The following is a 12,071-nucleotide window of genomic DNA, read 5'->3' as shown; positions in this document are numbered from 1 at the left end:
GTGATACTAATATGCAAGGAAAAAGAAGTGCCCGTACGGTTTTTTCATTAAAAAAATTCTTAACATTTTTAAGAAAAGTAGTAAGATCAGTGTTTAAGGCTTTAAGCTTGCGTGGCAGCCTGTCAGGCAAGCGGTGCATGGCTGAGCTGGCAAGCCAAGTGCATATGCTTCATATCATATCATCTCATGCGTACCCTTTCCCTCGGCTAATCCTTGTGAATTATACACGCGCTTGATTCATTAATTCATATGTGTCGTGTACTACTAATCACCATTCACCAAGCAAGCATATTTATATGCTAACAAGATTTTTTTTAGAGACGTACCCAACATCCACAAAGCTAGCTAGCTAGATCCTCCTCTTCTCTGCACTCTGCTAGAGCAAGCTCGATCGATCGATCAGTGATATTTCCCCTTATCCAAATCCAGCACAAACCAACAATATCCATGGAGGCCGTAGCAGTGCACGCCAGCTTCTCGTCCTACTCCCCTCCGGTGGTCGCCGGCGGCCGCGACGACGCCGGCAGCAGCAGCAGCAGCAGGAGCATGTCCCGCCTGCCGGCTCGCGTCGCCGGCGCCGTAGCTCGCGGCATCGTCACCTTCGTCTTCGCCACAGGTAGGTGGTGGTGGTTTCTTGCTTCTTTTTGTTTGCCTCGATTAATTCGAGCTCGATCTGTTTCATGGAAGTAATTAACTTGAGTAATTGATCGATTGGTTGACAGTGGGCACGATCCTGGGGGCGATCACCGGCGGGCTGATCGGGCTGGCGACGGAGAGCGGCATGGTGCGGGGCACCGGGATCGGGGCCATCTCCGGCGCGGTGGTCGCCATGGAGGTCGTCGACTCCTCCGTCGCCATGTGGTGCTCCCACGACTCCGGGATCTGGAGCGTTCTCTACGTCGTACGTTTACTAATCTCCTGCCAAAATCTGCATCCCCTACTGCAATTACAGTTCCATCTCGCAGCTGAGACGATGAATTTGCATTCATTCTTATTACTAATCCAACTTATCGTACCAATTAGCAATCCAATTAAGTTTATTTGCTGTACTAAAAAAAGATATGATTAAGCTTTCCTTGTTCTACTAATTGATAGTACCAATTTGCAAGCTAATTAAGCTTTTTGCTTGCTTGCTCTACCAAATTTGGGAGCTAATTAAGTTTGGTTGTGTTTGTGTGTTCAGCTTGACGTGATCTGGAGCCTCCTGACGGGGCGGCTGGTGCGGGAGAAGGTGGATCCGGCGGTGCAGAACGCGGTGGACAGCCAGATGAACGCCGCCGACGCGCCCTTCAGGGAGAGCGCGCCGACGCTGGCGGAGATGTTCGACACCGGCATCCCCGGCGTCGCCGCCGCCGCCACGGGCATGCCGGCGGACGCCATCGCCGCGCTCCCGGTCACCACGTTCGCCGCCGCCGCCGGCGGCGACGACCGCGCCGGCTGCTCCGTGTGCCTCCAGGACTTGGAGGACGGCGAGCGGGCGCGGAGGCTGCCGGAGTGCGGCCACACGTTCCACCTCCGCTGCATCGACAGCTGGCTGCTCAGGCACGCGTCGTGCCCCCTGTGCCGGCGCACGGTGGTCGCCGCCGCCGTCGCCGTCGACGACGTCGTCGTCGGCTGAGCTGGCGCGAGCTCGCATCTGGTTGGCTCGTTCGTGGTTAATTAGGCTTAAGCTAGAAGATTAGTGAGAAGGGCGTGCAGTGCACGGCACGCCGCCGGCGACGGCGTGAGGATCACGACTGACGTGCGTGTGTGTACCTACTACCTCACCTTCTTTTGATACCTTGATTCGTTTTGGCGTAGTACATATGTGTAGCGGATACTTGCATTATACTAGTATATACACACACACTTGTATGTATTGTAGATTTATATACTTGTACATGGAGACCTTGTGATTAACATAATAGAGAGATCCAGATTTTGTCTCTATCTTAGTTATTAATTTCATCACTAATTTTGGGCCTATTCAGATTACTACCAAAATCAACCTCCAAAATTTGGCAATGCTGAATTTTTTATAAATTTATAGAATTGCCAATTTTTGATAGGATGGAACAAATATGTTGTGCCAAAATTTTCTTTACAAATATTTGGTAAAATTAAATGCAACCATATATTTGTCAACTTTACCAAAACAATGATATAGTTAAAATGACACCAATCTAAACACACGCTTGTTCTTATGCAAGATGCATATTGTGGTTTGCTATTTGTTTTAAGACAAGTCATAATCGATCATTGAAGACAGTTCAGAAGAATAATAATCCTTAGTGCAATGCTAAACAGAGTAACTGGAAGCACTGAACCATCCTTTTCCAAATGAAAGGCTAAGGGAACTAAGGGAGTGTTTGAGGAGAAGGGGATTGAGGAGATTGGGAAGATACGCAAAACGAGGTGAGCCATTAGCTCATAATTAATTGAGTATTAACTATTTTAAATTCCAAAAATGGATTAATATGATTTTTTAAAGCAACTTTCCTATTGAAATTTTTTGCAAAAAACGCACCGTTTAGTAGTTTGAAAAGCGTGCGCGCGGAAAACGAGAGCCAATCTCCCCTATCACCCCTAAACGAACGATGCCTAAGGAAATAAACCTAACAGCAGAAAAGAGGCATATAGACAGGGTAATCTCTATACTTAAAACACGACGACCGCGTCCATGAGCCTATTTTGATGTACACTGCCTACATGGAAATATCGTAGTTCAAAGGTTTATTGTTGAGTTACAGATTTTGGTGTGAACTTCATTGAACTCAAAGGATTTTTAAGAGTTCTTCTGCGAGATATGTGTTGTGGTTTGCTCGCTGGAGTACTTTTTTAAAGACAAGTCTCAATCACAAAATCTCAATTTACTAGAGTACTTATTGTAAGAAGACAGAGTTTAGAAGAATAATCTTAGTAGCTGAAAGTATTGAACCACTTTTTTTCAAAAGAAAAGCTTAACTGAACTAGGAAAATATACTTCCTAATGAAATCTAACAATAGAAAAAAAAGAATATCGATAGGGAGCTGCGGCGTTGTCACAATAATAACATCTGTAAGTCTATTTTAATGCGCACACTGCTTCACAAACTAGTGATCGCTTTCGTCTGCCTCTATAAAAATAGCATAATTCAAAGGTTTGTTGTTGAGTTCATTATTGAATCTGAGAAGCACTAACTACAATCCTACCAACTAGAGCTACAGAGGTGATATGTGCTCAACCCAAACGGCGAACGGTTTAAGTTCGAAAGCCCTCCTCCTCAAGAGGATACCGGTTTCCTGATTCCTATGAGGTCACCTACATAAAGGGCCATAGTTGAAAGCCCATCAATTGATTTCAGCGTTAGGCCCACTCACATCGCCGGGTGGTGGGCCGTGTACCATATGATCCGCAGGCTTCTCTGGGGGCTTCTTCTTTCTGGCTTAATTGACTTGGTTGGGCTAATTGATGGGCCTCAATTCCATCCCATTTATGTACATGGGCTGAGATTTCTTTTAGCTTAATTTCTTGCTCACAAGAGCAGAGATTAAAATCCATCCGACTCCAAAAGAAAAAAAAAAACTGGGAGAGATCGGCTGTAGTGATAGATGATCAGCTAGCAGCTATAGCTCTTGATTGATATCACCACCATGATGGAATGCTTCTAACCACAAGCTGTACTAAAATAACTTTCAAGAGAAATGTCATTTGCATGTCGCAGTTGGTTGGTTGGTCGGTCGGTTGATCGTGTGAGAACGCAGTCATGATCGACTGCTGCTACTGTTTGGCTTGGGGACGCACAGTCAATGCTGCATGAAGCACGTGATGTGACGCTGACACTCATCAGTCATCACTCATCCAACCTTCCGCCAGTCTGTCCCTTCTCTTCACTGTTAACGTTGTCTAATGACTCCTGGCTCCTTTTGTTTTAAATATAGTAATCTAATATTATCATTTCGTTTTTAATATAATCCGGGTAAACATCAGATTTAATTTCAATAAAATTAGGATTAATTGTGATACTGTTATCTCTTCCTCACATGAAACATATGCATGGAAATAAAGACATTAAGGGCTTGGCAATTTGGTAATATTGTCAAAATTTTGATAGGATTTCGGATATTCTGATGTAATTAAACTAAATGGATGTATATATTTGACAACTCTAACAAAAAAAAATGGTATGGTTTGAAATGACATCAATCTGAACAAGCCCTAAACCTCCAAAGGTGAAGATTTCCCCATATATCTTATAAGTGAAAACGCTCCTCACAAGTTTAAGGAAAACCAAGTAAAAACCAATAACTTTTTATCCGTATAAATACCATCTAAAAATCCCCTAAAAGAACAAGCTACTCCCATTGATTTTTACAGACGGTCTCGGTGGTTTTGTAAACATTAGAGGATCTCCAAATCACCAAATGTACGTACCAGCTGCTGCGTGCATCGGTCCACCGAGGTGGTCACGTCGCCGTCGTCGTTCGTCGTCAAATTTTTGTGGTAGTGTCGTAGTAGCTGCCACACGAGAACCATGTCGTGATTAAACAATAAATACTGACAGTCCTTGCTATATCTAGCTACTTCTCTAATTAATTAATCAGCCTGCGCCGATATTGTTCTTTTCAAAATTCGATTTTAAATTCAGTCATCAACAGCGCTCCAGCTGGTTTTAATTTCAAGTAGGTGAAGTTGTACTTGACGTGTTGTATATAATACTCTCGTTTGGTAATCGAACAGTACGTACATAGCAAACGTGATATCTGACAATGACAGTCGCAACTATATAATTAACGATTACTCCTCGATCGAATTATTCACAAATTAAATCGATCAACGCAATATTGATAAGAGATCGCGACGACCGTGGCAACTGGCAAGTGGCAACCCACTTATATATTGACCGTGTGCTAGATACGCACTATTAACGATCACACTATTGTGATGCGACCAGAGTTTATAGAACCATATAATTATCACGTAGTTATATTTACGATAACCTTCTCGGTTTTAAAATTATGGTATACCTCATAATAATCGCATATTTTTCACGGTAACCACCAAATCGTGAGGTGATAAACATGTTTTTTTTTCTTATTAAGTTATTTTTAGATAATTAATGGATAAAATCTGACATTGGCTTCAACAAAAGCTACAACTACTCGTTACAAAATTGTCGCTCATCATGACCAATAACAAAAGAAAGTGGAGTACGTAGCTAACAAAGGGTAAAGAGAAGACAAATATAAATCCATATTGGTCACAGTTCAGCAATCCTCCTAGCTAATGAATCTCTATCCAAAATAATATATTAATTCATATTAGTCATAACTAATAACTTTGCCTTACACGTGTGCAATATAACTAGTATGTGTATGAAGTGGTCATATACATCGATCTTCTAATGAAAAAGAAATGTAGATTAATTTGCATTATTTAAAAAAAATAATTATGAAAAATGAATCGGGCAAGATGCAATGGTCCATTGTATGTATTAAGTTTGAGAGTTATTGCACCAGTGTCTTCTAGACCCAGTTGCTATATAGTAGGAGCCAACTCATATCGATCGTCGCGTCAAACCTCTCCATCGGTCGATTCAGAGAGAGATCGAGATCAGCGTGAGAGAGAGAGAGAGAATGAGCAGTACGAGTGGATCTGCATGGGATCACAGCAACAATGGAGGCGGCGGGTCGCCGGAGTTGAGGGAGGCGCTGCTGCTGGGTGACGGCGGGTCGTCGCCGGAGTCGAGGGAGATTAAGGGGATTGCTGTGAAGAAGCAGGATGACCTGGAGGAGATCCGGAGCGTGGGGGAGCTGATGCGGCTGGCGGCGGAGGAGAACCGGCGGCTGTGGTACCTGGCCGGTCCGGCCATCTTCACGTCGCTGGCGCAGTACTCGCTCGGCGCCGTCACGCAGGTGTTCGCCGGACACCTCACCACGCTCGAGCTCGACGCCGTCTCCACCGAGAACATGGTCATCGCCGGCCTCGCCTTCGGGATCATGGTTAGTCACTCACTAGCTAGTACTCCCTCCGTTTCATAATATAAGACACAACTATATTTTTTATATGTTACATAATATAAGGTATGCATGCATGCATACAATTAATTAGAACCTCTTCTCCATTAAACTATTATTTTTTTAAATTCTCCATCCTCAATATCTCTAATTCTATTGGATACATGCATTATATTTATTAGAGTGATTCAAACTAGGAGATAATAATAATTATTTCTTGGTCTTTGGGTTAAGAGCGGTTATGCCTTATATTTTAAAACGGAGGGAGTAGGGAGTAGCTGGCTGGCTACTTCCTTAATAGTTACTCCAGTTACTTCCATTCATCTATTCCTACTTACCTACCACCTCCGTCAAAAAAAAATATTAAATATGATACATTCTAATACTTTTATATATATATATATATATATATTAAATTTATAGTACTAAGATGTACCAAATTTAATATTGATTAATTTTTTAGATAGAGCGAAGTGAGGGGAGTATAATATAATTACCCTCGTTCACCGATCGATCGTGTGTATTACTATCTCCATCTCAAAAGTACTGTCCTTTTTTTAATTTGTGTAAAAATTTACTGTCTTTTTAACTATCAACTTGACTACAGTACACTTTTCGAGAGACCTTGGAAGTACAGTAGTTAATTTTGCTTGATTAGCTTCCCAATTTTTTCTTCATTATGTCTAAACTTTATCTTAATCACAGGATTGAGTTGTACATTTTTGCGCTTATGTCAGTTATTTGGATCCAAAGTTTTATTAAATCTTAGTCTAACTTCCTTGTAATTAGTTAAAACTTGTTTTCTTAAGACAAATTTTAATTTTCTTCATCCAAATTAACAATCACTGCAAATATTTTTTATACGAAAGTTATTTTTAAAAAATCATATTAACCCATTTAAAAAAATAGCATATATTTAATTAATTACACGCTAATGAATCACTCCATTTATGTGCGCGAGAGATTGGATCCCAAACTTCAACATACGAACTTAGGGGTGAAAACGGTACGGAAACGGACGGAAACAAACTTTATCGTTTTCGTTTTCATATTTTTTTCGGAATCGGAATCGGAAACAAAAACGGAAACGAATAGTATCGAAACCGAAAACGGAGCGAAAACGAACCAGCGCGGATACGGTAACAAAAATTTATCGGAATACAATAACCCCTCAAACTGAGCTTCAAACTTTTGTCAAGTCCAATTCGCAAGTCTCAACAGTCAACAATTCATCATAAAACACAATTATATCAAGTCTAATTGTTTAGTCTCAACAGCAAAAATATATTCTTCTATAACTTCATATAATTTGCATAACAAATATTCTAAAAGAATACAGCAAAACAGAATGGTATAAGTCTATAAGGTATACACAATTCAGGTGCTATACTGCTATCAGCCTATCACTCCAGGAAATGGGTTTGAGAACAACAACAGAACATCAGTCCATCAACACTTAGTTCATCAATCATCACAGAACAGCAATAGTTCATCAATCATCACAGAACAGCAATAGTTCATCAATCATCACAGAACAGCAACGCACATCAGTCCATCAGTGTTTCAGTACTTAGTTCAATCACAAAACACATCACCCTATAAATACATAGTTCATCACAAAACATAGTTCAATCACAAAACACATCAGTACATGGTTCAAACATATCTCATCCACTTGTGCAGCAGGAGTACACTAATTTGAAATGGAAACTTGAAATTAGATGTAACTTGAAAATTAAATTGACCAACATTTTCTTCAAACATCCATTGGCGCAATGCCATCCTCATTAGAACATTCCGCTTCTACTGTCTCTGTCTCTTGTTCCGTTCCATTAGCCTTCAAAAAAAATGATAGAGCATTAGTAAAAGTGCAAAGTCAATCACTATATACACCTGCTGCTGCTGGTTGCTCAGATGCTGCCGCTGGGCTGCTGGCTGCTGCGAGGCGAGGAGCCGTCGGCGTTGGTGGCGGTGAGGAAGAGACTGCAGTGGTGGTGTCGTCGTCGCCTCGTCGGTGTGGTGGTTGTTCCGTCGTCGGCGGCGGTGGTGGCGATGGTGAAACGGCGAGACGCGGTGGGACGGCGCCTTGAGATGGCGGGGACCGAGCAGGCCGGCGGAGGTGCGAGATGGTGGCGGCGGCCGGCGGCGAAACAACGAAGAGCAAGGGCGGCGCGAGGACGGCGGGGGCCAGCCAGCCAGGCGACCAGCGGTAGGCGCGAGGGCGCGCCGGCGCCGTGCGAGATGGTGGCGGCGGCCGGCGGCGAAACGACGAAGAGCAAGGGCGGCGCGAGATGGTGGGGGCGAGGACGGCGGGGGCCAGCCGGCCAGGCGACCAGCATAGGGCGGTGGGGGGCCGGCGCCACGGGCGGTGGGCGTGAGGGCACGCTGGCGCCGCGATGCCGCGATCTGGACGCCGCAGCCGCCGCTCCGCCTCCAACTCGCGAGTCGCGTCTGAGTTCTGAGTCTGACGGTCTCTCTCCTATAGGGTTAGCCGGTTAGGGTAGATGCCGCCGCGATTTGGGTTGGGCTGGGAAGCTAGGGATGAATTATGGACTATTGAATCTATGGGCTTTTTAACTTCGGAAATTCCGACAATTTTTCTGGAATGTTTCCGATCGTTTCCGGGTTCCGACGGAAACTGCTATTATCATATTCGATTCCGTTTCCGAGAAAATATTTCCGTTTTCGATTCCGATTCCGAGAAATTCCGAAAAAATTCCGACTGGCCGATTCGGTTTCCGAAAACATGACCGGAATCCGGAAAATTCCGTACTGTTTTCACCCCTAATACGAACACAGCGATAGTTGCAGTAGAGAGTTAAGTGCACATGTCTTTTTTATTAATTCCTTGTTTTCTCCATCACCTGCGCAACATTTTTTTATTACATGGACGCGTATGCACACACTACTGTACACACAACACCATATGCACACACTCGCACATGATTTATATATGTTTATGTATCACTTTTGACCCTTCTAGTAGTATGTCTTTTTTATTTATAAATCATGTGCCTACTACCCAGATTAGGAGGATCGAATTCAACTTAAGAACGAATGGAAGGCTATGTAACTTTAATTTTGGACATATTTAAATTAGTTTTAACTAAAATTTCAAAAGTATGTTAGAAGATTTTTTTTGGGAAATCTTGCTTGAATTTCTGACCTCCACTTGAAGATTCCCGCAACACGTGTTACCCGTTCTCTAAGAGCCAGATTATTATAAGTCGGATTATAATAAGCCGATATAGAATAAGTTGTTAGATGTTTATTTCTCTAAATTGTTAGCTGTTTGTTAGTTGTTAGCCACCAAATAATCTAAAAAAGCACCTTTCGAATGGATTATCAGACTATAGTAATATGGTTTATAAATTGTAATAATCTATCATAATAATCTATCTGTTTGTTTTAGCTTACTCCTAAAAATGTGTTGTGTGTGTATGAATGTGTGCGGTGCAGTACGGGATGGGGAGCGCGCTGGAGACGCTATGCGGGCAAGCTTTTGGCGCGAAGCAGCATCACATGCTGGGCATCTACTTGCAGCGCTCATGGGTGATCCTCACCGCCATGAGCGTCATCCTCCTCCCCATCTACCTCTTCGCCACCCCGATCCTCCGCTTCTTCCACCAGGACGACGAGATCGCCGTCCTCGCCAGCCGCTTCTCCCTCTACATGATCCCCCAGCTCTTCGCCTACGCCCTCAACTTCCCCATCCAGAAGTTCCTCCAGGCCCAGAGCAAGGTCATGGCCATGGCGGCCGTCTCCGCGGCGGTGCTGCTGTTCCACGTCGCGCTCACGTGGCTTCTCCTCGTGCCGCTCCGGATGGGCCTCGTCGGCCTCGCCGTCGCGCTCAACGTGTCGTGGTGGCTCGTCGTGCTCGGCCAGCTCGCCTACATCGTCATGGGCTACTGCCCTGGAGCTTGGAACGGGTTCGACTGGCTCGCGTTCACCGACCTCCTCAGCTTCGCCCGCCTCTCCCTCGGCTCCGCCATCATGATCTGCCTCGAGTTCTGGTTCTACATGTTCCTCATCGTCATTGTCGGTAACCTCCCCAATGCCCAGGTCGCCGTCGCCGCCGTCTCCATCTGGTTAGTGAAAACTCAAATCATCCCTTAGAGGGATATCTCTTTATTTTTGTGTCACTAAAAAGTCATAAAAAAATTGAAAAAAATAGTAGGATATATCAACATGTGATATATCAATTCACAAATATGCAAATTCAAATTCAATTTATACAAGTAGAAACAAAAATAACAAATTTGACTATAAAGTGAACGTGTAATTCACAGTTAAATTTATTATTTTTGTTTCGAATTGTATAAGTCGAATTTTAACTCGCATGTTTGTGAAAGATATATCATATATTGATCTATCTTGATAATTTTTAAATAATTTTTTGATAATTTTTTGAACGGCATGCACAAAATGAGAGAATAACCCCTTAGGGACAAAAACCCACACTAATCAGTAATCACTCATCGTCTTCACTGTTTTATGCTCGGATCGTAGCTGATGTCGATCTCGATCTGTTTGCATTTTGCAGCACGAACCTGTTTGGGTGGCAGATCATGGTGTTCTTCGGGTTCAACGCGGCGATCAGCGTGAGGGTGTCGAACGAGCTGGGCGCGGGGCGGCCGCGGGCGGCGAGGCTCGCGATCGCGGTGGTGCTCGTGTCCTCGGTCGCCATCGGCGTCGCCTTCTTCGCGGCGGTGCTGCTGCTCCGCGACGTGTACGGCGCGCCGTTCACGGGCAGCCCGGAGGTGGTGCGCGCGGTGGCGAGCCTGGGCGTGGTGTTCGCCTTCTCGCTCCTCCTCAACAGCGTCCAGCCGGTGCTCTCCGGCGTGGCCGTCGGCGCCGGGTGGCAGTGGCTGGTGGCGTACATCAACCTGGGCTGCTACTACTGCGTCGGCATCCCCGTCGGCTACGCCATCGCGTTCCCGCTCCGCCGCGGCGTGCAGGGGATGTGGGGCGGGATGCTCACTGGCGTCGGGCTGCAGACGGCGATCCTGGTGGCGATCACGGCGCGCACCAACTGGAACAAGGAGGCCAGCGAGGCGCACGCCAGGATCCAGCACTGGGGTGGCACGGCCAAGCTCGCCGTCGACGACCCCATCTAGTTAAGCGACAGCGAGCTTCATCATCCATCCATGGCGTAAGAATTTGTAATGTACCTGCACAATGCAAGTACATGTACATCCTGTTGTCGGATTTGGTTTGAGATTCGTGCGCGTAGCATGGATTGCAATAAGAAAATGCAGATGTGTTGATATGTCGTGGTTTTGTGTATCCGAGAATGTCAATCCACGATGCAATTATGCAGTGTATGTGCACCTTGTTGTTTGTTTGGATTTGATTGGAGATTCGTGCGCGTGTAGAATAGATAAATATCATGAATAAAGCATGATATTATATACTAGTATCTCCATTTCATACAATTTTTTTCTAAATCAAGTTTATAGAAAAACATAACAATATTTTCAACATAAAACAAATAATGTTATAAGTGTTACTGTTTTTTTAAAAATAATGGTCAAACATTTAAAAATTGACTTTAAAAAAGTTAAAACGAATTATAATATTAAACGGAGTGGGTAAAAAGAAATGCAGTTGCGTTGATATTGTGGTTCTGTGTTTTGGCAGTTTGGTCTCAGATTCTGTTTGTCAATGGCAATGGAACTTGGGCAATGGATGTGTATGATGTAACGCAAGCAACATTCGTTCTCCAGTGACTTACTCACGGAAAATTTTTTTTGACAGAATTGGCTTTTGGTGCTACTATATAAATAAAACTAAAATAAGTAAAGATATTTCCGTGCTATAAGACCATTTTTTTTTCCATTGGATTTTGATGAAATAAGACAAAATGACACTTGCATGAAGAGGTAGGAGAGCAAACTGAGGCCCCTATCGTTTAGCCAAGTACGGATAATAGCAAAATAATAATATTTATAGGTAAGATTTTTATTTATACGTTCTTAGTGATTTAGATGCCAATACTGAAAAATAAACTTTAAATAAAAGATTTTAAATTTTGGCAACGAGCGATGCTGTATGGAGGAAGCGATGGGCCTGAATCCTAAGCCGTCTAGGATGAA

The 12,071-nt window shown here is 43.9% G+C and overlaps 2 protein-coding genes across 2 annotated transcripts; both read left to right on the top strand.

Moving 5' to 3' along the window:
• Positions 1-322: 322 nt before the first annotated feature.
• LOC4346254 (NEP1-interacting protein-like 1) lies at positions 323-1,927 on the top strand. The gene is made up of 3 exons (XM_015793073.3): positions 323-616; positions 723-901; positions 1,184-1,927. Exons 1-3 carry the CDS (start codon positions 448-450, stop codon positions 1,616-1,618), a joined length of 783 nt encoding a protein of 260 aa, XP_015648559.1. The 5' UTR covers positions 323-447; the 3' UTR covers positions 1,619-1,927.
• Positions 1,928-5,513: 3,586 nt separating this feature from the next.
• LOC4346253 (protein DETOXIFICATION 33) lies at positions 5,514-11,327 on the top strand. The gene is made up of 3 exons (XM_015793476.3): positions 5,514-5,961; positions 9,436-10,064; positions 10,520-11,327. The coding sequence occupies exons 1-3, from the start codon at positions 5,596-5,598 to the stop codon at positions 11,091-11,093; spliced, it is 1,569 nt and encodes a 522-aa protein (XP_015648962.1). The 5' UTR covers positions 5,514-5,595; the 3' UTR covers positions 11,094-11,327.
• Positions 11,328-12,071: the final 744 nt, after the last annotated feature.

The sequence above is a fragment of the Oryza sativa genome, chromosome 8 (genome assembly GCF_034140825.1).
Source record: "Oryza sativa Japonica Group chromosome 8, ASM3414082v1".
Classification (NCBI taxonomy): domain Eukaryota; kingdom Viridiplantae; phylum Streptophyta; class Magnoliopsida; order Poales; family Poaceae; genus Oryza; species Oryza sativa.
The sequence above is the reverse complement of the archived record's forward strand: the minus strand, read 5'-3'. Positions and strand labels throughout refer to the sequence as shown.